The sequence below is a fragment of the Amyelois transitella genome, chromosome 13, assembly GCF_032362555.1.
Source record: "Amyelois transitella isolate CPQ chromosome 13, ilAmyTran1.1, whole genome shotgun sequence".
Taxonomy (NCBI): domain Eukaryota; kingdom Metazoa; phylum Arthropoda; class Insecta; order Lepidoptera; family Pyralidae; genus Amyelois; species Amyelois transitella.
In genome coordinates this window covers 10415241-10442876 of record NC_083516.1, presented here as the reverse complement: position 1 = coordinate 10442876, position 27636 = coordinate 10415241, and the positions used below count along the sequence as shown (strand labels likewise).

General features: G+C 38.4%; 1 protein-coding gene across 2 annotated transcripts in view; it reads right to left on the bottom strand.

Moving 5' to 3' along the window:
• LOC106138027 (unconventional myosin ID) overlaps positions 1-27636 on the bottom strand; it is a 55405-nt gene that overhangs the window by 12556 nt on the left and 15213 nt on the right. For both annotated transcript variants that reach the window (XM_060947117.1, XM_060947116.1), the window contains exons 2-12: positions 18715-18895; positions 16385-16506; positions 15575-15794; positions 13368-13565; positions 7682-7921; positions 6972-7122; positions 5184-5341; positions 4443-4564; positions 2854-3004; positions 1818-1964; positions 149-375 (exon numbers count right to left, since the gene is read on the bottom strand). In XM_060947117.1, coding sequence (XP_060803100.1) covers positions 149-375; positions 1818-1964; positions 2854-3004; positions 4443-4564; positions 5184-5341; positions 6972-7122; positions 7682-7921; positions 13368-13565; positions 15575-15794; positions 16385-16506; positions 18715-18895 — 1917 coding nt within the window. The remainder of the gene's footprint in view (positions 1-148; positions 376-1817; positions 1965-2853; positions 3005-4442; positions 4565-5183; positions 5342-6971; positions 7123-7681; positions 7922-13367; positions 13566-15574; positions 15795-16384; positions 16507-18714; positions 18896-27636) is intronic.

The following is a 27636-nucleotide window of genomic DNA, read 5'->3' as shown; positions in this document are numbered from 1 at the left end:
GCTCCTATAGCATTATATCACGTCACAATAAAAAGCGAAAAGTTATCGCGCTACAAAAACGGCTATTAACGAACATACTTCGAGGCTAACTAAATCTGTGTAATTTGTCAAAAAAAAAAAAAAAAACGGCTACGCGCGTGCCACAAACCTGATGAACAGCTTGGTGTGCCCAAACTGTACATCCGTGATCTGAAGGTCCCTCAGCAGCACCATGACGGCCTCGCGGTCGCCGGCGCCGCGGAAGTTGGGCCACGTGTACTGCGACAGCATCTTGTAGCGCCGGAGGAAGCGGTCGTAGCGCTGGCGGCACGCGAAGCCGGCGCGGCGCACGCGCACGTTCTCCACCAGCCCCAGGTACGCCGTCTGGTGGCGCACCTGCCGATATTTATTTATTTTAACTTCATTGTACGAAAAACAAATGTATAGAACAATTGGCGAACTCAATGCTGGAAGCGTTATCTACCACTCAACCATTGGGTCTTACAGAGAACTTTATGTGGGGTTAAACTAAATAAATACAGGGTGACTTTTAATTCAACTGCATAAATTTAACTGTTAAGTGTACTCATCTAAAGGATATTTAAAAACGTTAAAAGAAAAATATGGGTTCATATTTCAGAAAGTAGGAAAAAAAATAAAAGTATCAAAATCCACGATCCTAAATACGTCATATCACCCCGGCCGGCGGAAAAGCGACGCGTAAGATTCAGAGGTCAACGACACAATTCATTCAGCTGAGCGATCTCGACAACTCTGTACTTTACTTGATCTTGATACTAGAAAAATAATTTATTTTTCAGATATTTATTTACATGTTTAGTTTTAATTTCTTTTTGTAGTATTGGTCTTTAATAAAGCGTGTGACATAGTTTTTGAGGGTTTTTTAAATGTGAAAATGATGACGTTTAATTTAAATAAAAATAGGCTCAAACGGCTCAGAAGCATGGGTATAGTCTATGTTTAAAAGGATGCAGTTGTTTTAAATGTCACCCTGTATATTTATACCTACACAAAATATAAATAGGTGCAGCGATTACCGAAATGAGTGAAAAGGCTTATAGGTATTCAATACCTTCGCTTCCTCGGATACATGAGGCAATTAATTCAAATGCACCGTGTGGTGCCCGCCGCTTTGATAGAATAGTGACGTGTAGAATAGTGGATGACGTCAAAAGGCGACTAAGGCTTGGGATTCTTTTTTACCCGATGGGCTAGCAACATGCCGCTATTTGAATCTCAATTCTATCATTGAACCATGCAACTGACAATTGCCTTGCAGTCTTTTCAAGACTTGGCTCTGTCTATATCGCAAGGTATATAGACGTGATTATATGTATGTAAGTTTTGGTTTGTACATACAAACCAACACTTACATACATATAATGACATCATATCGAGGGTATGTAGCAGAGATCAAAAGAAATCCATGAATAAACTTGATGATGATAACCAGCGATCGCAATAGGTAGATTGATTTTAAGTACTGCAAGTACTTAAAATCAATCTACCTAATCATGAATTACCATAGAAAGCATAACATGGATAAGCCTCTTTTCCGGGATTCCATTTCAGTACTTACACTTACAGTAAACTACATTGTCCGCGGGTAACATAGGACTACAATTTACGTGAACGAAGTCGGGGGAAAACAGCTACCACTAATATATTCTTCATCCCACTTGTAAAAATACTGGAAAAAATCTTTATAATTTACAAATCCCGCAATCCCAGACGGATGCATGTCCATATTAATATTTACATTTCAGTTCATTGACCCCAATTCAATCTACCTATTCCGATCTCTGATGATAACTCACCAGCTCATCGTCCCAGGTGTTGGGCGCCTGCAGCGGGTTCGGCTTCACACACCTCACGTAGAACGGCTCCTTGCTCTGGAGCCCCGCCACCAGCGAGGACATGGAGTTGCGGAACAGGGTCGCAGCCGATGGTGGACGTTTTGACGTCTGTGTCATGATAAAATATCTTCATTAATCTCATATACATACATACATAAAATCACGCCTCTTTCTCGGAGGGGTAGGCAGAGACTACCTCTTTCCACTTGCCACGATCTCTGCATATTTCCTTCGCTTCATCCACATTCATAACTCTCTTCGTGCAAGCTCGGCGGTTTCGGGTACTTTTGACCTGACCCTTTACCAGGACGTCCTTAATTTGATCTTATATATATATTTATATTATATATAAAATTCTCGTGTCACAATGTTTGTCTCCGTACTCCTCCGAAACGGCTTGACCGATCCTCATGAAATTTTGTGAGTATATTGAGTAGGTCTGATAATCGGCCAACATCTATTTTCATACACCTTAGTGATAAGGGTTGTCCACCCTTAATTTTTTTTTAAATACTTATTTTTTAAACATTATTTATTATTGATATTGATATATGGCAAAACAACGTTTGGCGGGACATAGTTGTCCCGTCAAAAAAGTTGACAATAAATTTAATAAATAATTTCATATCTTTATGTATGTGGACGAAGCGAAAGAAGTATGAACAGATCGTGGCAAGTGAAAAGATTTAGTCTCTGCCTACCACTCTAGGGAAGAGGTGTGATTTTATGTATGTATGAGTATATCCAGAAGTTCGCCAGAGACATCTATGTGTGTAATGTAGGAAAATATAGATAGAATTGGGATCCAAATAGTGTCAGGTTGCTAAGAGGAATCCCAAGTTAAAAAGCCTAACCCTTAGTCGCTTTTCACGACATCCCTATAGGAAAGAGATGGAGTGGTCCCATTCTTTTTTTCTATTTGTGCCTGGAACCACACGGCTTATTTATAAGTACAGTCCTTAAACAAGTTGTAGAGAAACCAATCACGTATAATAACCTTCTGTATATTGGTGCCGCCCTCCGGCCACATGCCGGCCAGCGACGCGTTGGTTGAGTGGCGCAGCAGCCGCTTGAGGTCCTGCCACAGCGAGTCCCTGTTCTTGTCCGTGAAGCCGGTGATGGCGTACGTCACGTCGCCCGCGTAGTGGCTGGTGGTGACGACAGCGTGACAGAACGATCAGTCAGTGATTAATAAAATAATGTAAAAGTGCCGTGTGGTTCCCGGCACCAATACAAAAAAAGAATAGGACCAATCCATCTTTTCCCATGGATGTCGTAGAAGGCGACTAAGGCGAATAGGCTCACAAACTTGAGATTCTTTTTTTAAGGCGATGGGCTAGCAACCTGTCACTATTTGAATCTCAATCCTATCATTAAGCCAAATAGCTGAACGTGGCCATCCAGTCTTTTCAAGCTTGTTGGCTCTGTCTATCCCGCAAGGGATATAGACGTGACCATATGTATGTATGTATGTATGTAATGTAAAAGTTGATTGAGCTTGAAAGTAGCGGTAATTCGGGGCAAAGATCATTGCATAATGGTGGGGGGTTCATATGTATAAATAAATATATACGGGACAAATTACACAGATTGAGTTAGCCTCGAAGTAAGTTCGAGACTTGTGTTACGAGATACTAACTCAACGATACTATATTTCATAATAAATATGTATGTACTTATAAACATCCAAGACCCAGGCCAATGAGAAAAAGTTCTTTTCTCATCATGCCCTGGCCGGGATTCGAACCCGGGACCTCCGGTGTCACAGACAAGCATACTACCGCTGTGCCACAGAGGCCGCAAAGATCATTGCAAGTGGGGGGAGACAGTTAAGTAAATTAAGAGTTACATTCTTATTTTAAGCGATGGGCTGGAACCTGCCACGTGATGATGAACACGTGATGTTTGTTTGTATGTTACTCACGTGATCCTAAAGTCTACGGAATGTTTTAGTTTCTTGTCAGTGACCGAAAGTTTCTGCGACGTGTATTTCTTGTGAGCATGTCGCAGGAAAATGAAGTAACCAGAGATTTCGCGAAATCCCTAGGGATATCACGAAATCACGGCATATGTTGAATATTCTTATTTACGACGCCTTCTTACTAAAATAGTCAGTGAAATGCCGTTTCACTAAATTAAATCTAGTGAAATGTCAGAAAAACGGACGCCTCCGAGTAAAAATCGTCCAATGTATCTCTCTTCCTCTCTCTACCTAAACGGACACAAGTGGGAGCGGAAGGAAGCCGCCGTGGAAGCGGCCGCCGCGTCACGAATATTCTGATATTCTCATTTCACTGCGACAAGCATAAATTATAAATACATGATGTGTATGTATGTATGTTACTCACGTGATCCTAAAGTCTACAGAATCTTTCACTTTCATGTCAGTGGCCGAAAGTCTCCGCGACGTGTATTTCTTGTGATCATAAATTATAAATAACTAATGTGTATGTATGTATGTTACTCACGTGATCCTAAAGTCTACGGAATGTTTCAGTTTCTTGTCAGTGGGCGAGTCTCCGCAACGAGTATTTCTTGTGACCATAAATTATAAATAACTAATGTGTATGTATGTATGTTACTCACGTGATCCTAAAGTCTACGGAATGTTTTAGTTTCTTGTCAGTGGGCGACAGTTGACGCGATGTGTAGTGTTTGTGGTTGCTCAGTCGCTTGTCCATCGCCTCAAGGAGTTGCTTGTCTGATATCTGGAAAAGATAAACATATAAATAATCTTTGGCTAATTCTACCACACAACAAGGCAGATGTGATGTATTAAAATATGTCAAAATTATAAAACCTAACGTGATATTACAAAATAAAACTAAAAAATATGTAAATTGATTGGAAAATATATTTGGACTAGAATCTGATGTCTAAACGACTAAATGAAACACACACGTTTGGTCCAAATTGAGCCCTCATTTTGTGTCATGGGTTCGATAAATATTAACAAAAATTAACAAGAATAATACTAACAATATACAGACGGTGCCGTGTGGTTCCCGGCACCAATAGAAGAAAGAATAGGACCACACAATCTCTTTCCTATGGATGTCGTAAAAGGCGACTAAGGGATAGGCTTACAAACTTGGGATTCTTCTTTTAGGCGATGGGCTAGCAACCTCTGTTATTTGACATCCACGCCCATATCCCTTGCGGGATAGACAGAGCCAACAGTCTCGAAAAGACTGAAAGGCAACGTTCAGCTCCATGATGGAATTACAATTCAAATAGTGACAGGTTGCTAGCCCATTCCCTGCAAGAGGAATCTCAATATTTTTATTTTGAACAAAATTTTTGAATAAGTTTGAAATCATCACAAACCTTAGTGGGATTAAGACACGCCTCGTCCATAATGGCTATGATGCCCTGGTGCGGCGCGTCCACTAGCTCGCAAATGATGCGGTTGTTGAAATACTTGATCGGGGTCCACTGGATACCTTCGCGGGCGTACTCCTCCTGCTCTTGTTTTAGCACCAATTCTGTGGAGGCATGTCTTCATAATTATTAGGTATCCAGACGACCTTTGGTTCCCTTAGGGATTGCTGGCTCTGTTCACCCCGTTAATGACAAAGACGTGTCATATGTATGTAAATAGAGTAAGCTACATATAAAAGCCTGTCACCTTAGATATGTCTACGATATTATAACGTGGTGTACTTTTCTATGTGGCTCACTGTACATACGTGCCGAAAATACTGTCATATTATTGTATACATTTGTGTACACATAACTCTGGACCTCTCCAGAGAGGTGATGATGCAAGCGGAACTAAAGCCAGGTGGAAGAAGAAGGTTAGTTATGTGTACACAAATCTATACAATAATAGGACAGTATTTCCTCACCTAGTATGTCCTCACCCAAACCTTTGAGCAGAGCATGGATCCCGGATTGGGTGAGTCAGGTTTATACACGAAGCGACTTCCATCTGACCTCCGCAACCTTTACAGGTAAACCTAACCCGTATTGGATCCAAGGTTACACATCCAGTTGCCTGAATGTGCAGGTTTCCTCACGATGTTTTCCCTCACCGTAAACATAACTAGCCTATACCTAAATAACGAATACTTCATAAGCCTTTTCCTTGATCAATTGTTACAATCTGCGTAGGCGCACACTTGATGGTCAGCTGTAATTTGTAGGGTGCAATGTTTCTCATACGACAATCTGAAGTCGTAAAGACATTTAAAATAGAGGTCTAATAGAGACCATATAAGGACCCGTTTTGATGTCATCCCCCCTCAAATCATCGCACGGAAATCTTAAACGTGGGATGGGTCTTAAGAGGATATTGTCTATGTCAAAGTTTTTAAACTACTACCACGTTAACAATAAACAACGCCGCAGAACCTGCCGCCAAATTAAATCAATAAAAAACGGCCTTATTACTATAACATTAAGACTTAAAATCGAAAGACAAAATGTCTGTTGCTATCTCCCTTATTATATAATAGTGGAGAGTTCAGTTTGTAGGTTCAAATAGCGCGCTCTGATTGGCTCAATCGCCCAATCATCTTCACGCCATACAAAAGTGTGACTTCAATCCAGTATCATGGTAAAATGGTGCACCCCGGGACTTCTCCGTAAAACGAAAGAGAAAGTAACGGAAATTTACGCTTGGAGGAAGAAGTTGTATGTTCATCTAGGCTTTTTCAAAATATTTACAATACTATTATTTTTGATGTAGTCTCTGCCTACCCCTCCGGGAAAGAGGCATGATTTTATGTATGTATGTATGTATAATTCTGTCTAGATCTATAGACTATTTATAAATACTACAGGTCATAGACGCAGAAAAAGAGGGCGGACTGGGTACGGTTTAAAAAAAAGTGAAGCATCGTAATGGCGGCGTTGTACGCATGTGCGAGTGACAGAACTTGCCATTTCGTGAGATAATCTATGGCGCATCTATGACGTAATGGCGGCCGACTGTCACACTATTCGGTGAGTGTGTGCGCGTGAGGCGCGTATATACACTATTGATGCTTCATTTTTCCGTACAGTAAAACTACGTCAGCCTTTTCATCTGCGTCTATGATACAGGTTTTAAATGCGCACTCTAGCCGTTTCTTATGACGACTAATTATGAACGATGTACAAATAAAAGCTCACCTATAAACAGTTGCTGGAGCTTTTCATTGCAATAGTTGATGCAGAACTGTTCAAAGCTGTTCGTGTCAAAGATTTCGAAGCCGTATATGTCAAGGACGCCGATCAGAGTACTCTTGTACGTGCCGGTGGGTACTTCTATCGCTTTGTTGATCTAGAAAAGAAATTTAAATTATTAAATTTAAGTGTGCCGTGTGGTTCCCGGCACCAATACAAAAAAGAATAACACCACTCCATCTCTTTCCCATGGATGTCGTTAAAGGCGACTAAGGGATAGGCTTTCGAACTTGGGATTCTTTTTTAGGCGATGGGCTAGCAACCTGTCACTATTTGAATCTCTATTCTATCATTAAGCCAAATAGCTGAACGTGGCCATTCAGTCTTTTCAAGACTGTTGGAGGAAAATAAAATAAAAATAAAATAAAATATTCACTAGATGGCGGCGCAATCAAGTCAGGTCTAATGAATTCACAACGTATCACATCGCCTCGTATATTTTCAACTCCATTTCCATTTCTTTTACGTTCGAGTTTCTTATTAATTTGCGATTATAATAAGAGCGACTCTAAAACCCCGGGAACGTTAGAGTGTCAAACACCTGTTTCACCTAAAGTGAGAGTGAGACAAATCTATCTAGCATCTCACCTGTCGGAGGGCCTCTTGTAACACTCACTAAGACTGTGAAAGGGAGACAACAATACATTCCATCTCACCTGCTGAACAATCCAGGTGAACAGCCTGTCGTATGCCGCTTTGATCAACGCTAATCTCGTATAGTTAGCGTCGCTCAAAGAATGTTCCTTAGACACCAATTCCCCACCAGCTGATAGCACCCTGCCGGCCATGCAAGCTCGCAGGGCGTCCTGTGACACTCCTAAGGCGGCGACACATTGGTGGAGAGGGCCGCCGATGTTTAGGAGGCCGTCGGGCGTTTCCGTGAATGTGAGCTCGCCCTGAGAATATCAAAATGATTTTCTATTTAAAAAAAAAAAAAGAAAAAATTACGCAATATTTTTTCAAAATATTAGATAGGAGAGAATTTCCTCTGATAATACTCGAAGGACAGCATCAAGACACAGGAAAATATTTTAAGTATCTGACTGAGCCGTAATCGACATAAGAAGGTGAAGGCTAAGCTGAACAGGTCATGAAGTCTTCGGATCTTGGTCTTAAGGGTAACCCTATCTCTAACATGGGGACGATGATGCCATCTGGCATTACGCCACCTTCCAACAGTACGATGATGATGATTCCTAGTGATAAGCAGCTCAAGTCGCTTCGTGTGACTTACCGGCTCCTGGATTCAAAAAAAAAAAAATTCAAAATTTTTATTCATTATTATAGGATATTATTATATCGCTTAATAATTGTCGTATGGTTTAACAACTTGGTTGACGTCAAATAAATTACTTAAAAACTAAGTTTACTGCCGCTTCCAAGGCGTCAGTGCAGAAGAAGCGGTAACAAACTGCACTGCAGCATTTTCATCAACAACGTCAACTTCACAATATTAAATTATACTTAGAATAGAATGTGGACGGGAGAATACATTGTTCACGGGAGATTTATATATTTATGAGATTTAATATTGAAAAAAGAAAAAAAAATATATATATATATATATTATGGATTGCCAATTTTAAAAAGATTTATGTACAGAGTGTACTGAAATTTTGATTTAAGTTCAAATTAAACTACAATTAATTACGAGGTTCCTGTGCCAAGCTCGAGCCAGATGTTTTTATCATTAAGGTAATCATCAGTCCTATAATAAGCCTTCCCACAAAGTACTTTCTTTACATACGTAGTTTAATTTGAACTTAAATCAAAATTTCAGTACACTCTGTACATAAATCTTTTTAAAATTGGCAATCCATAATATATATATATATATATATATATATATATATATATATATATATTTTTCTTTTTTCAATATTAAATCTCATAAATATATAAATCTCCCGTGAACAATGTATTCTCCCGTCCACATTCTATTCTAAGTATAATTTAATATTGTGAAGTTGACGTTGTTGATGAAAATGCTGCAGTGCAGTTTGTTACCGCTTCTTCTGCACTGACGCCTTGGAAGCGGCAGTAAACTTAGTTTTTAAGTAATTTATTTGACGTCAACCAAGTTGTTAAACCATACGACTATTATTAAGCGATATAATAATATCCTATAATAATGAATAAAAATTTTGAATTTGAATTTGAATTTGAATACTCTTTGAATTTTCGGTTGGGCATATCAAGAACAGACTCCGGCAACCTATTATAAAATCGTATACAGTTCCCCATAAATGATTTACTGACTTTGCTAAGCCTATGAAACGGCATGACTAATTTATGTTTATTACGTAAATTTCTATCAGTTGTGGCACTAACTTTTTGAAAAAAAGAGGTATTTTTCCTAACATACATTATAAGATCAAAAATGTACTGGGACGCTACTGTAGGTATGTTTATTTTCTTAAAGAGTTGTCTTAACGAGTCTCTTGGTCCTAAGCCGTAAATTGCGCGAACGGCCCTTTTCTGAATTATAAAAATAGTTTGTATATCAGCCGCGCTACCCCATAAAAGTAAACCATAAGATAACAAGCTATGAAAATAGCTGAAATAAACAAGCCTAGCTGTAGCTACATCTGTCAATTGTCGGATCCTCCTAACAGCATAAGCGGCAGAGCTAAGTCTATTGGATAGTTTAGAAATATGAGCACCCCACTGTAGCTTTGCATCAATTATAATTCCTAAAAACTTTGTATTTTCAACAAATTCTAATTTCTGGCCTTCCAGTGTTATGTCAGTATTGGCCTGCCTTACGTTTGGAAGGGTAAATTTAATGCATTGGGTCTTATTAGCATTTAAAAGAAGATTGTTGGTTGAGAACCAGATAGATATGGCCGACAGTATATTATTAACCGAACTTACATTTTCGCTATGGCGATCTAATTTAAATATTAAAGAAGTGTCATCGGCAAACAGCACTATACCCGCCTGTTTTTCCACCATAAAAGGCAGGTCATTGACATATACCAAGAAGAGGAATGGTCCTAAAATTGAGCCCTGAGGAACACCCATTGAGACGCTTGATCCGCTTGACTTTACTCCATTAATATCTACAGTTTGAAGCCTATCAGTCAAATAGGATGCCATTAGTTTAGTTGATTTGTGGTCAAACCCATATTGACTAAGTTTACGCAAAAGTGTCTGATGATCTACGCAATCAAATGCTTTAGAGAGATCGCAAAAGACTCCAACTGAATCCTGTGAACTCTCCCACGCGTCATAGATTTGAGTAACAAGTGCTACTCCCGCATCAGTGGTGGACTTCCCGGCAGTGAACCCATATTGTTGGGAATGGAAAATGTTATTGATTTTAAAATATTGTTGCATTTGATTAAGCATCATCTTCTCAAACACCTTGCTCAAAACTGGCAATATAGAAATAGGTCTATAATTGCCAAGGACTGTTTTCTCCCCTTTTTTGAATAGAGGTATTAATTTGCTACATTTCATTAAATTTGGAAAAATACCCTCATCAATACATTCATTAAATATAAAAGCTAGATCAGATGCAATAATATCTATGATTTGACTTATGATACTAACAGACATACCCCAATGGTCTTCAGACTTTTTCAAATTAAGTTGTTTGAACGCCTTTAATATATTATCAGAGTTAACATATTTAAATTTAAAGACAGATTTGATGGGAGTTGTGTTATTATTAAGTAGGGTTTCAGCGCGCAATGGACAAGAGTCAACGTCAGAAGTTAGCTCCACAGGGATTTTTGCAAAGAAATTATCAAAAGCATTTACTATGTCCTGAGTTTTAGAAATACTTTTGTTACCGGATGATATTTGTTTAATACTGTCTCTATCTTTGATTTTGCCAGATTCTTTATTAATAATGTTCCATGTTTCTTTAATTTTATTTGGTGCGTTGTTTATTTTACTACTTATGTGCAAAGACTTGGCTTGCCTGCAAACTTTTTTAAATAATTTTGAATAATTTTTGACATATTCTACAAAACTGGGGTCAAAATTGTATTGTTTCTGGGCATATAAGTCATATAACTTATTCCTACTCTTGTGAATACCTACTGTAGCCCATTCACTGAACTGTAATCTATTACGAATATTGACTTGTTTCTGCTTGAACCTTTTTGAGTATTCAGCAGAAATCATATCAAATAAATTGTTATAATGTTCATTAGGATTATTTCCAGAATATGTTAAAGTATTTAATTGATTTGCAATGTTTATTTTAAATTTTCTTATGTTTTTGGAAGAAAGAGGTCTACACATAATTTTATCATTATTTAAATTGTTTAAGGACTCTTTCTCAAAGGTAACATATTGACCGGTGTGATCCGAGGGCAATTTGTGAATAATTGATTTCCGTATATAAAGATTATTGCAAAAAAAATTATCCAGACACTTGGCAGATGTAGATGTTATTCGGGTTGGTTCGAAAAAAACATACTCTAAATTATAAGATTTAAGCAAATTAATAAATTGTATACTAACGGTTGATTTAACTAAAATGTCAATGTTAAAATCACCACAAATAATTAATTTTTTATTACATTTTGAGGTAACATGTAACACTTGATCCATTATTTTTAAAAATTGTTTAAATTCACTGTTTGGGGGACTGTACACACAAACAATTATATGATGATCTAGCTCGGCACAGGTCACTTCGGCACACCGCTCAACCGAAAGTCTGGTTATGTCTGTTCGCTCTTTACAGCGAAGACCGCATTTGATAAATATCATAGACCCACCTCTAATTGCAGACTTTCTGTTTAAGCAGCTCACAATATTATAATTGTTTAGGCTGAACATCATCTCCCCCTCCATGAGCCAATGCTCAGTCAAACATAAAATGTCCACATTTAATTCTTCTAAAACTAGTTGTACTTCTAATTCTTTGCCGGGAAGACCTTGTATATTTTGATGGATAATTCTTAACCCTCGAGGGTTTCCCGTTGTCTGAGTGTGCAGTTTAAATTAACTGTCAAGTCAACAGAGTTACCATCACACAGAGTTGGCAATTCTGTAGTCAACTTATAATTAATATTTCGCTTACAATGTAAACTCGTCCAAACATTAATATTACTAGCTACCAATGTAGCAATTTTGTTCTTATGGTATCTGGATAGAAATATTCTATCATTGGTCTTAAAACAATCACCTATGAAATTGTTTGTGTCAAAAAACACAAATTTGTCACTGTGACGACATGTCAACGAATGCATAAAATTATTGAGTAGGTGAATGTTTTTATTAAGTTTTGGAGACTGGCAACTCATATATGGAAAAGCACATAAAATTTTTTGGATCATGCAACTTGAATTCTGGATGACTTTTAACACTAGGACTTTTAAGGGCTAATAGGCTTATAAACTTGGGATTCTTCTTTTAGGCGACAGGCTAGCAACCTGTCACTATTTGAATCTCAATTGCACCATTAAGCCAAACTGCTGAACGTGGCCTATCAGTCTTTTTAAAACTGGTAGCACTGTCTACCCCCCCCCCCCAAGTGATATAGACGTGATAATATGTACGTATGCATGTTTTAACACTAGTTTACTCACCAGCAGAAAAACCCCAGCCACAAAACTCCAGATATCGCTGACCACAGTCGGGGGAAAGCCCAACGCACTGATGACGCTGTTTGTCAATGCATACAGCTTCTAGTCCTATACCGTGGCTCGCTCTGTTCCTTGTCTTTTGAACCTTATACCGTCAGCAATAAGGCACTTATTTGATGGTCTTTCAGCGTGAGAATACATTTTGAGCAAACTATCGTGCTTCAGGCAACTGAATATACGTATAGCCATTACCCAAGTTAGATCAGGTTCATCTCTCAAAAGTTGCTCCGTGTAATAACCAGACTACTTTCTCCTCGGTTTTGGTATATGGAGTAATCCAGGATCCTCCAAAGAGGATGACCATCATTACATACATATGGTCACGTCTATATCCCTTGCGGGGACAGAGCCAACAGTCTTGAAAATGACATGAAGACCATCATTTCTAGTAATAAACCAATTACAAACAGCACTCTTACATTGATGCCAATGCCGTGTGATTCCCGGCACCAATACAAAAATGAATAGGACCACTCCATCTCTTTCCCGTGGATGTCGTAAAAGGCGACTAAGGGATAGGCTTACAAACTTGGGATTCTTTTTTAGGCGTTGGGTTAGCAACCTGTCACTATTTGAATCACAATTCTATCATTAAGCCAAATAGCTGAACGTGGCCAATCAGTCTTTTCAAGACTGTTGCATTCGTCTACTCCGCAAGGGATATAGACATGACCATATGTATGTATGAATGTACTCATACATTGACGCTGAAGTCTACTACGGAAAAGCTACTCACCAGCAGAACAACACCAGCCACAATACCCCAGATGTCGTTGACCACGGCCGGCGGGAAACCCAGCGCGTTGAATGCGCTGTTGGTCAACGAGTACAGCTTCGAGTCCTGTGCCGTGGCGCGTTCGCTGCCCAGCAGTTTGTATGCCGTGTTCGAATTTAAACCGTATTTCTTGGTGGTAGGGTTGCTTGTGCTCATTAACTGGAAAAGATATTGTTATCGTTTAAAAGAGCCAATAATAATACAATATGCCGTGTGGTTCCCGGCACCAATGCAAAAAAGAATTGGACCACTCCACCTCCTTTCCATGGATGTCGTAAAAGGCGACTAAGGTATAGGCTTACAAACTTGGGATTCTTTTTTAGGCGATGGATTAGCAACCTGTCACTATTTGAATCTCAATTCTATCATTAAGCCAAATAGCTGAACGTGGCCCTATCAGTCTTTTCAAGACTGTTGGCTCTGTCTAGCCCACAAGGGATATAGACGTGACCATATGTATGTAATAATAGACAAAAATATATAATCACGTCTATACTGAATTTCCGTTTAAAAACTAGGATACAATTAGGCCGGGCATCAGTTCACGAAAGATAGAAATCGAATAAAAAACCTCGCGGTACGAGTGTTAACCAACACACCGCAGATATTGATAACGGTAATGAAATCACGACTTTAAACTTGTTTTACTGCCAAATTTCAAATAACATACATATGATCACGTCTATATCACTTTCGGGGAAGACAGAGCCAACTGTTTTGGAAAGACTGATAGGTTAGTGAGAGGTTGCTAGCCCATCAATGGATACGGAATGGCGTAGGCCTATTCTTCTTTCTATTGGTGCCGGGAACCACACGGCACTAATGTATAGGTATATAATATGAATTTAAAATAAAATAAATACAACTCTGATAAAGTCTCTCTCTCTAGATTAAAAAACAAAACCTCTAGTTAAACACGCATTCAAATCTGACCGACCGGAATCGAACCCGAAACCTCGCGGTCATCGTGTCAACCGAAACACCACCGAGATTGATAACGGTAATCACATGGCGGCGGTAAGAATGCAACTCAAACACGTGAGATTCTCACGGTTTTACGGCTAAATGGATTCACATTACACACATACATACACAGCACAGATTTTATTTATAAAGAGTGCTGTGATTTAATAATAAATGGCATTGCTAATGCCATTAGATGTAGTTACAGGAATAGAAAAGGGTATGTTGAGATGGTTCGGTCATGTGGAGAGGATGAATGAAAGCAGGTTGACTAAGCAGATATACAAGGAGAGTGTGGAGGGAAAGGTCGGAGTGGGAAGACCCAGACGAACGTATCTTGATCAAATTAAGGACGTCCTGGTAAAGGGGCAGATCAAGAGTACCCGAAACCGCCGAGCTTGCATGAAGACAGTTATGAATGTGGATGAAGCGAAGGAAGTATGCAGAGATCGTGGCAAGTGGAAAGAGGTAGTCTCTGCCTACCCCTCCGGGAAAGAGGCGTGATTTTATGTATGTAAACTCGGTGGCTCTGATGTTAACACAACATTTAAGAAAGTAGGAAAATATTAGGATCGTTATTATAATAAAAAATTTGATTTACCTACTACAATAAGTGATGATATATATATATATAAAACGTGATGGTCGCGTGATCGACATAATCGTGATAAATGCCTACACATTATCAAGATTAGTTTCATAAATATTGCTTTATCTACCATAAATGTTTATGATGAAATAACATATTTCTATATTAGCTGTGCTCGCAAATTCGTCCGCAAGGAATAGTTATTTTAGTCATTATTGAAGCCCTCAAGGATGAATAATTTTTCCCGTTTTTTACACATTTTCTATTATTTCTTTACTCCTTATAGTTGCAGCGTGATGTGATATAGCCTTAAGCCTTCCTCGATACATGGTCTATTCAACGAAATACTATCGCTGTTTCGCTTTTTATTATGACATAAGAAAGGGAAGCGATATTTTTTCGCGCGATCAAAACACCGTCGAGCGTGCATTGGTTGACGTCAAATAAATTACTTAAAACTAAGTTTACAGCCGCTTCCAAAGCGCCAGTGAACGGCGGTAACAAACTGCACTGCAGCATTTTCTTCAACAAAGTCAACTTCACAAATATCCATACACTCTCCAAGGTGGCCCTTGTAATTAATCTATGGTTATAATATGTCTACACAACAAAATACCTGATAAAAGGAATGGAAATTCCTCTCCCCCGGCTGAAGGCTGACAACCCTGCTCTTCTCCAGGAGGTAATTGCTGATGTGCCCCCCCACTGGGTCGCCCTTGTAGTCGAAGTGGATGTCCATGTATTTCCCGAACCGTGAGGAGTTGTCGTTCCTGTTGGTCTTCGCGTTGCCGAAGGTCTCCAAGATGGAGTTGGACTGAATGAGCACGTTTTTTACCCTGGAAGACGTGGAAAATTACTTGTAAGGCTGAACGGCCTCTGTGGCGCAGCGGTAATACGCTTGTCTGTGACACCGGAGGTCCCGGGTTCGAAATCCGGTCAGGGCATGATGAGAAAAGAACTTTCTCTGATTGGTCTGGGTATTTGATGTTTATCTATCTAAGTATTTATTATAACACACAAGTTTCGGACTTACTTCGAGGCTTACTCAATCTGTGTCAAAAAAAATAACAATAAAAGCATTTTTTACTATCATCATTATCATGTTCCCGGCAATTCAATGGAATAGGACCACTCCATCTCTTATCCATGGATGTCTTAAGAGGCGACTAAGGAAATGACTAATAAACTTTGGATTTGTAGGCGATGGGTTAACAACCTTTCACTATTTGAATTTCAATCCATCACCGAGCCATAAAGCTAAACGAGACCTTTCAGCCTTCAAGACTTCAGTCTACCTCGCAAAGGACACTATCTTCCACAGCATCCTAGAACTTATGAGGCAGGCTGTAGAAGTGTGGACATACGAAACAATAAAACCATAGAGATAACGCCAAAAAAAGGAAAGAAATTATTCTGAAATAGCTACCTGTCGATATACTCTCTGTGAACTTGTGTGGTGTTTGCGGCGATGTACTTCATGATGAACTTGGATGCCTCCGTCTTCCCGGAGCCAGACTCGCCCGATATCAGCACACACGTGTCTTTGCCCTAAGACAGTAGGAAATATAATCAAATCATACAAGTTAGCAAACATTTATTAAATTTGAAAACTAGATTGTGCCGTGTGATTCCCGGCACCAATAGAAAAAAGATCAGGACCACTCCATCTCTTTCCAAGGATGTCGTAAAAGGCGCTTAAAGTATAGGCTTCCAAACCTGAGTATCTTCTTTTTAGCGATTGGCTAGCAACCTGCCACTATTTCAATCTCAATTCTAACATTAAGCCAAACAGCTGAACGTGGCCTATCAGTCTTTTCAAGACTGTTGGCTCTGTCTTCCCCACAAGGGATATAGACGTGACCATATGTCATGTATGAGGCCGTAAAGTCATTGTCAAAACTTCTCACAACGTGTGTACCCAATCTGTCTTTAGCTAGAATTCAAGTTAATTTATTATTATAATATAAATAAATATGAATATTTCAAAAACCATTTGCGTCTTTTAAATAAGTAAAAAACAACGGCCAACTAGTTTGTTTTGTATCAAATTGCAAACAAACTAGAAAGCCAAATAAAAACTAAAACATATGTGACACAATAAACAAAAAGATTAAACAAAGAAAATTAAAAAAAAAAAAACTGTCTTTAGCGGTCCCAGATCTCTTACTATCATCTAAACATGAATAGGCTTTCACGAGCAAAACTCGCATACATAACACTGTAGAAAGAGTATTAAAACATTTCCTCGTCAAAAGAATGCAGTCACCGCGTCAACCCATAACTGTAAGTCGTGAACGATCGTGAGACAAAGATTCCCCATGATGTATTCTGTGGAAAGACCGTTTGTCGGCGCTGTTAAGCGACTGTTACATAATAATCTGTGTTACCGCTGAATGCACATTGTTTATTGACAGCCGTGGAGAATCGTAAACGCGAGGCACTGAAAGGCCCACCCGAAAGGAATACCTCGAGGCGAATCGTAAAAGCAGACACTTCTCCCTGTAATTCTTTTTGAATTTTATATTGCACTAGCTGTGCCCGCGGCTTCGTTCGCGTGGAATAGTTATTTCAGGCATCATTGAAGCCCTCGAGGATGAATAATTTTCCCCGTTTTTTTTTCACATTTTTTCATTATTTCTTCGCTCCTAAAAGTTGCAGCGTGATGTTAAATATAGCCTAAAGCCTTCCTCGATAAATGGTCTACATACATACATCTGGTCACGTCTATATCACGTATATATATATAGTAGACAGAGCCAACAGTCTTGAAAAGACTGAATGGCCATGTTCAGCTATTTGGCTTAAAGATAGAATTGAGATTCAAATAGTGACAGGTTGCTAGCCCATCGCCTAAAAATAATCCAAGTTTGTAAGCCTATCCCTTAGTCGCCTTTTACGACATCCATGGGAAATGAAAGATGGAGTGGTCCTATTATTTTTGTATTGGTGCCGGGAACCACACGGCGCTGATTTTTTAAACTAGTTTAAGTCTTTCAATTGAGTATTACCATGAAAATGGATATTAAAGTCGCGTTAATGGCTCTCATCGCGTACCTACTCCAATTGAGTTCTGAGTCTGAACGCATTAAAATGTACTTTTAACGATACGGTCATAAAAGAAGACGACAGACAATAATTTGAACGGCAATGATCAGAACATTTTCAAACTATATGGCAACGTTAAATTTACAAAAGCATATGCAGTACACCGTGTGGTTCCCGGCACCAATACAAAAAAAAAATAGGACCAATTCATCTCGTTCCCATGGATATCGTAAAAGGCGACTAAGGGATAGGCTTATAAACTTGGGATTCTTCTTTTAGGCGATGGCCTAGCAACCTGTCACTATTTGAATCTCAATTCCATCATAAAGCCAAACAGCTGAAAGTGGCCTATCAGTATTTTCAAGACTTTTGGCTCTGTCTACCCCGCAAGGGATACAGACGTGATTATATGTATGTACTTAGCTCAGTAGCAACGATGAGGTGCCTGTATCAAATAGCAGATACCCTTCAACGCTACTCTTTCTACACAAATAAACAGTTTACCTGATCTTGAAAAATACTGCCAACTTAACACATAATATATATACATACGTACATACATAAAATCACGCCTCTTTCCCGGACCCCTCCGGACTACACCTTTCCACTTTCCACGATCTCTGCATACTTCCTTCGCTTCATCCACATTCATAACTCTCTTCATGCAAGCTCGGCGGTTTCGGTTATATACCTATATATAAAAAAAAGTACCTGCTGCCTCAAAACTCTCTGACACGCGTCCGCCACAGCGTACACGTGCGGGGGCACCTCGAACATCTCCCGCCCCCTGTACTCGGCCATCTGCTGGGCGCCATATATGTCCAGGGTCTTGTAGGGGTTCACCGACACCAGCACCTCGCCGATGTATGTGTAGATTTTGTTGTGTTTGAACCTGGTGGTGACAAGGAATCATTTGTTGAAATTCAAAATTCAAAAAAATTCAAAATTTTTATTCATCACTACATAAGTAGTATAAAACAAAGTCGCTATTTTAGTCTGTTTGTCTCTATGCTTAAATCTTTAAAATTACGCAAGGGATTTTGATGCGGTTTTTTGTAACAGGTAGAGTGATTCAAGAGGAAGGTTTTTATGTATAATTTTTTCCGAATTTTGCACCCGTGCGAAGCCGGGGCGGGTCGCTAGTTATTAATATAGGATACTTCGTATCGTTTAATAATTGTCAAAACGTATGGTTTAACAGCATTGGTTGACGTCAAATAAATAACTTAAAACTAAGTTTACTGCCGCTTCCAAGGCGTCAGTGCAGAAGAAGCGGCAACAAACTGCACTGCAGCATTTTCTTTAACAACGTCAACTACACAATATCAATTAAACTTAGAATAGAATGTGGACGAGAGAATACATTGTGTGTCACAATCAGCAGCTTTGCGATTTTTTTTGGGTTACTTCTCGGTATTTGAAGACATTGATGGTTTTAAAAATATACGCTTTTATAAATCAAACCAGGCAAAGAAAGCCCAAAATCAAATACAGAAAGTATTTTAATTTGGGTGCCGTGTGGTTCCCGGCACCAATACAAAAAGAATAGGACCACTCCATCTCTTTCCAATGGATGCACATGCGGTTTGGGAGCGGTAGTAGTTATAATTAGATTTAAGTTACGTGACGTCAATAAGTGATACCTTGTATACAATTTTGAAAATAAAACTATTCTATCCTAATGTAAAAACGAAGCCTCCGCTGTCTGTCTGTCAAGTAACAAACGTGACGTTGGTACGGAACCCTTGTTTCGCGAGTCCGACTCGCACTAAGCCTGTTTTCCCTTTGGGTTAGACTATGGAGCTAATAGTCGCAAAACAAGGCAACTAAGGGCTAGGCTTATAAACATGAGATTCCTCTTTTAGGCGATGGGCTAGCAACCTTTCACTATTTGAATCTCAATTCTATCATTAAGCCAAATAGCTGAACGTGGCCATTCAGTCTTTTCAAGACTGTTGGCTCTGTCTACCCCGCAAGGGATATAGACGTGACCATATGTATGTATGTATGTATCTAGTCGCAAAACACGAATGCCACGTTTCGCTACGAGTATGTTGGTACCAAAAACCAGTCCCAAATTACAGTTTCAACAACAACGATCAATTAGTACCTACCACATGTTATAACATGTGAACAAACATTCTATAATTAATTGCAAACGGTAGCACGCATGACTGACTGGATAACGGACCCTGGGCGCTTACAGTAACGGCCTCTGTGGCGCAGCGGTAGTACGCTCATCTGTGACACCGGAGGTCCCGGGTTCGAATCCCGGCCAGGGCATGATGAGAAAAGAACTTTTTCTGATTGGCCTGGGTCTTAGATGATTATCTATATAAGTATTTATTATAAAATCCTCTGTGGCGCAGCGGTAGTACGCTTGTCTGTGACACCGGAGTTCCCGGGTTCGAATCCCGGCCAGGGCATGATGAGAAAAGAACTTTTTCTGATTGGCCTGGGTCTTGGATGATTATCTATATAAGTATTTAATATAAAAACAAATTGACATTGATATTTTTTTTTGAAACCACCAGCAATTTAATTCGGTATGAAGATTAAAACTAATTAAGAAAAGTTAATTATTACGATTCTAATGAAACTAAAAGCGTGGTACTAACGTTGATTACAATTAATTTAAATGATTACACGTACATACTACGGTAGTAATTTTATACAATTAAACTGGACTTTTACGTTCAAAGTCATACATAATATTGTTACATTCCGCTACCATGTTTATTTTAGATAACTCATTCATTACCGACTTGCCAAAATCGTTCATTTTCATTTAAATTTATGAGTTTAACAATAGATGTGCCGTGTGGTTCCCAGCACCAATAGAAAAAAGAATACGACCACCCCATCTCTTGCTTATGGATGTCGTAAAAGCCTACAAAGGGATAGGCTTATAAACTTAGGATTCTCTCCTTTTAGGCAACGGGCTAGCAACCTGTCACATTATATGAATCTCAATTCTATCAGAGGGCCAAACAGCTGATCGTGGCTTATCAGTATTTTCAAGACTGTTGGCTTTGTCTACCCCGCAAGGGATATAGACGTGATCGTGACGCAAGGGATTTGTATGAATGTATGTACAATAGTTGCCAAAACAATGCAAATAAAAAAAATCTATGAAATTATTTGCATTATATGTATATGTACGAGTATGTATATTGCAATTACCCATTGCTTTATAAGACTCAGTTTTGCCCACGCAATGTACCTTTTTCTAATTTTTACAAAGCCCTTAGGAATTGTCTCTTAGTGTCCTATCAGTCAGTCATCATCAGAATAGATACAATTTAAAAAAAAAAAGTATCTTGAGACAAAATGGAAGGCGCAAAGATAACGCATGGACATACATAAACATACATACATACATACATATAATCACGTCTATATCCCTTGCGGGGTAGACAGGGCCTACAGTCTTGCAAAGACTGATGGGCCACGTTCAGCTTTTTGGCTTTAAGATAGGATTGAGATTCAAATAGTGACAGGTCTCTTTCCCATGGATGTCGTAAAAGCCGACTAAGGGGTAGGCTTATAAACTTGGGATTCTTTTTTTAGGCGACAGGCTAGCAACCTGTCACATTATATGAATCTCAATTTTATCAGTAAGCCAAACAGCTGATCGTGGCTTATCAGTATTTTCAAGACTGTTGGCTCTGTCTACCCCGCAAGGGATATAGACGTGACCATATGTTTGTATGTATGCAAAGATAAATTGGCCTAGTTACCACGACCAGGATTGAACTGATGTCAAGATAATGGCAAAGCTAAGGTTCTAAGCTAATGAATAACTTAAAGTTTTATGTCACAAGCCGCTAAGGTCCTCAAAACTAAAAATCTTTCATTTTAAACCTAAAAAGGTTAAAGTTCGATTTTATTATCATTTCGACGCTTTCGCTGTTTTTCTTTAACGATTCGTAAGAGTTTTACGATCACCACCTTTTAGCACAATTGTTTTCGGAGTGCCATTTACCATGGGTGGTGTATTATGAGACCTGGGGTCAATGAACTCGCAGTGTTATGAATTTGGACACGCAAGTATGTCGGCGTATGAAATAAATAGGGTGTAGAAGTGACACTTTTAAAAAAAACGTTACTTTGGCGTTAGTCGCAATAGTAGTCAAAAAAATATCTCATACATTCCAATAAAGCTGTTTTTAAAGGTTTAAAAGCAACTTAATTCGTACGTACCTAATTCGAACCTACTTAAATCAGCGTCAGTACACACGTGAACATGAAAAACAAATCGTGACGATCCACATTATTATTAGTATGCTATTTTCCGACAAAAAACGCGTTCACATGATTAATATTACTTTTATGAATTACACTTCTGTATCTTTATCATTTTGCAATGCTTGTAACGTCAACATAAAAAAGAGTAATAAGAGGGGCAGACATGTCTACTTCGTCGCTTTTTACTGCGGCTCCAAGCCCTAATTTTGAGGATTTTTTTTTAACATGTAGGGTACTTATTTCCATTTTATTAAGCAATACGTTCAAATCCTCCATTTGATGACTCTCTATGCTATTATTTAGACAACATCAATACTTTTTTTCATCAGCACGATATCTGGAAATGAATACAATAAGAGACTCGACTTGGCAACATTTTTACATGAAAATGTTTTTGGTGGGATGTGTTATGCCTACAGATGTTTATGTACTTACAAACCTTAAGCATTTACGTATAATTCTTAAATACATACATATGTATAATCAAGTCTTTATCCCTTATGGGGTAGACAGAGCAAACAGTCTCATAACGACTGCATGGCCAAGTTCAGCTTTATGGCTTAAAGATGGAATTGAAATTCAAATAGGGACAGCTAGCCCATCGCGCACAAATGAATCCCAAGTTCATTAGCCTTTCCCTTAGTCGCCTCTACGACATCCATTAGTAAAATACGGCGTAGTTCTATTCTAAAGTTCCACTGCTTCTGTTCCACGGCACTGCATATTCTCGAAAATGTGACAAATTTTCCTCAAATTTCCAATGGTTGACTGGTAGATAATGCTTCCAGCATTAAGTCCGCCAATTGTGCTATACATTTGTATTTTGTGCAATGAAGTTTAAATAAATAAATAAATAAATCTGTACTATATTATATAGTATCGTACTATATTTTAGTCAATTGTACTATATATTATGGAAAAGCAATATAGAACGAAAAATACTATTATTTTTATCGCTAATTCAATTGTCGCGCTTTTTTTTAATTAACTGTTAATGGAACGCACCCTAACGTCATGAAAAAATAAATAATGATTGAAATTAGATGTATACTATTTTTTTTTTCCTTAATTTCCCAAAAGTACTATATTTTTTTTGATTAAAACTACTACTACTATCTAAGAGTTCTGAGATAAAGTTAATTCAATGATGGCTAAGGTCGTGACCATGGTCGGGTATAATTAACCAGTCGCTTACTATACTATGGGTGTGCTCATTGTTAAAACAGTTCCGATATGAACGAATCACTGTCGATTGATATGATAATACATTTCTTGTGCGAGTATTACAGTACAGTCATTTAACTACTTATTTATATGGGAAGAATTCTAAATTCAGATTCAAAATTCTAAAACTTTTATCATGGGACACTTCAATATCACTTAATAATTATCCATATCTTTTGGTTTCACAACATTGGTTGACGTCAAATAAATAACTTAAAACTAAGTTAACTGCCGCTTACAAAGCGTCAGTGCAGATGAAGCGGTAACAAACTGCACTGCAGCATTTTCTTTTGAATGATCTTGATCGAAATATATACCTATGTGAATTTATATTATGTGAATTATATAGGCCCAATTGTATTGTTTTTAATAACTTTAAGTCTTTAACATATATAAAATTATTATTATAGTTTCGTGTGAAGGTTTATAGCTGAATGATAAAAGGTAAATTTTTTAATTTACGACATACACCTATGTATATATACATATATAACTGAACCTAAAACTAAAGCGACTAAGGGATAGGCTTATAAACTTGATATTCTTCTTTTAGGCGATGGGCAACCTGTCACTATTTGAATCTCAATTCTACCATTAATCCAAACAGCTGAACGTAGCCAATCTTTTTAAGGCTGTTAGCTCTGTCTACCCCGCATGGGATATAGACGTGAATATATGTATGTATGTATGTATATATATATATATATATATATATATATATATGTATGTACGCCTACCCCTCCGGGAAAAAGGCGTGATTTTATTGATATATATGTAGGTGTGTCTGTATGTATGTATGCCTGTATGTATGTAACTAAAACTGCGGCACGCGAGTTGCCCGGCCTGTCGTCGGCGCGCGGTTGACGTCACCCGCTTGGAGTTCAAGAGCGCAGCGAGGCAAAACTAGTTTGTACACAAACATCTGTCTTGAGATCAACCGATTATATCGATATAAATAAAATAACTAAATATATACGGGACAAATTACACAGATTGAGTTAGCCTCGAAGTAAGTTCAAGACTTGTGTTACGAGATACTAACTCAACAATACTATATTTTATAATAAATACTTATATTGATGAACATCCAAGACCCAGGCCAATCAGAAAAAGTTCTTTCCTTATCATGCCCTGGCCGGGATTCGAACCCGGGACCTCCGGTGTCACAGACAAGCGTACTACCACTGCGCCACAGAGGCCGCGAAATACTGAATCGATAATCGAATATAACCACATACTGAATCGATTAAATGATAGTGCACAAACTATTGGTTAAAATTTCACCTCGCGCACTTTACGAATTCGTACTTCATAACTTATCTATACTAATATTATAAAGCTGAATAGTTTGTTTGTTTGAACGCGCTAATCTCAGAAACTACTGGCTCGAATTGAAAAATTATTTTTGTTGAATAGACCATTAATCGAGGAAGGCTTTAGGCTATATAACATCACGGTGCAACTATAAGGAGCAAAGAAATAATGGAAAATGTGAAAATAAACGGGAAAAATACATCATCCTTTAGGGCTTCGATGATGCCCAAAATAACTATTCCACGCGGACGAAGTCGCGGGCACAGCTAGTGTTTTATGATGGAGTGTGTTGGTGTATTGCGGTCCTTTGGCCTTATTGCTCCTCCCACGTCATAATCACGTCTATACCCCTTGCGGGGTAGACCCGATATATACATGACTGTATGTACATACATACATACATATGGTCACGTCGATATCCCTTGCGGGGTAGACAGAGCCAACAGTCTCGAATAGACTGAATGGCCACGTTCAGCTATTTGGCTTAATGATAGAATTGAGATTCAAATAGTGACAGGTTGCTAGCCCATCGCGTAAAAAAAAATACCAAGTTTATAAGCCTATCCCTTAGTCGCCTTTTACAACATCCATGGGAAAGAGATAGAGTGGTCCTATTATTTTTTGTATTGGTGCCGGGAACCACACGGCACACGGTATGTACATATGTATGTAAAACAAAACAACTAATAGTCGCGTACGTTTGGATTGAACAGCAATAAATCTTTCACATATATGGCTTCCATGCAACATGTTTATGGTCACTGAGGGCACATATTAATGACTAGCTGTGCCCGCGACTTCGTCCGCGTCGAATAGTTATTTAAGGCATCATTGAAGCCCTCAAGGATGAATAATTTTCCTCGTTTTTTTCACACTTTCCATTATTTCTTAGCTCCTAAAAGTTGCGGCGTGATGTTACCTATATAGCCTAAAGCTTTCCTCGATAAATGTTCTACTCAACACAGAATTTTTAAATTCGAACCAGTAGTTCCTGAGATTAGCGCGTTCAAACAAACTCTTCAGCTTTATAATATTAGTATAGATATAATGATGTTCTCATGGCCAGACTGTTAAGAAGGTCGAAAAATGCAAAGACAATAAAAACAATTACTTATTCGTCTTCACAAATAATTTAAATTTAACAGTATCATGTACAGAAAATGTAATTGTTGGGCGCACGACCGCTGGCTCTGTCTACCCCGCAAGGGATACAGACGTAATTATATGGAAGGATAAGAGAAACCATTTCATATTGAGGAAGCACATCCAGGCATGACTCATACAAATGTTAATATTATGCGTACTCATTCGAATGTTAATATTAATACATAAGTAACATAACAGTATGATTCACCCAGACCCTATGCCATTCGAGTCTAGGTGACGTCATCTCACTTTATTAAAAAAAAGAAACATTGAAAGAGCCTGAATATATAAAAACACAAATATAGTCACGTCTATACCCCTTGCGGGGTAGACAGAGCCAACAGTCTTCTAAAGTCTGAAAAGCCACGTTCAGCTGTATGGCTTTATGATGGAATTGAGATTCAACTAGTGACAGGTTGCTAGCCCATCGCCTACAAAAGGAAACCCAGGTTCAAAAGCCTATTTTAAAATAGGATAGCCGGGACCAAGGCTTAAACCGTCGAGATTTCAGTAAAAGTTCTACGTATAATGATGAAGCAAGAACTATTCGAGGAACATAAAAAGCGAATAGTTGAAATTTCTGCCTACCCCTCTGGGGAAGAGGCGCGATCGTATGTATGGGATGAAAGCTTTATCGTTTAGATTATATCCCTATTTATTTACATTAAGTTGAATTTGAAAAACTAACTCATATTTATAACTTATCAAAACTTATCGTAGTTATCGCTGTTATAAATATTTGGGAAATTGTGAGCCTTATCTTTTCTGTAAGCCTTTTGTTAGATATGTATTTTTAATGAAATAATAAATAATTTGATATTGTTACATACATAGCCACCAGATTTGAAAAGACTGATGGGCCACGTTCAGCTGTTGTTTGGTAGAATTAAGATTCAAATAGTGTCAGGTTGATAGCTCATCGCCTAAAAGAAGAATCCCTATTTTACAAGTTAGTGATGTTTTTAGATAGATATGAGTTAATAATCAAAAGAAAGAGAAACCTTTTTTATTGTTTATTGCACCTCAAAGCTATATTATATATTAGGTGAGCTTAATGCTGAAGGCTCTGTCTGTTTCTTTAGAACATCAAAATGTGAAAAACTAATGTAATAAGTCAGAATAAAAAAATTAACTCTTCTGTATATCTTCCTGGCAAAGGGTCAGGTCAAGAGTACCCGAAACCGCCGAAGTTTTGTATTGCATGAAGTGAGTTATGAATGTGGATGAAGCGAAGGTAGTATGCAGAGATCGTGGCAAGTGGGAGATGTAGTCTCTGCCCCATCCCTCCGGGAAAAAGGCGTGATTTTATGTATGTATGTATGTACTCTTCTGTATTCAGATGAACATACATACATACATACATATGGTCACGTCTATATCCCTTGCGGGGTAGACAGAGCCAACAGTCTTGAAAAGACTGAATGGCCACGTTCAGCTATTTGGCTTAATGATAGAATTGAGATTCAAATAGTGACAGGTCGCTAGCCCATCGCCTAAAAGAGGAATCCCAAGTTTATAAAGCCTAGTAAACTAAGTAAGCCTATCCCTTAGTCGCCTTTTACGACATCCATGGGAAAGAGATGGAGTGTTCCTATTCTTTTTTGTAATGGTGCCCGGAACCACATGGCACAGATGAACACTAATAAAACAACAAACTTTTCTTTATATAAGGAAATTGGTAAACGTAAAAATGCACTGAAC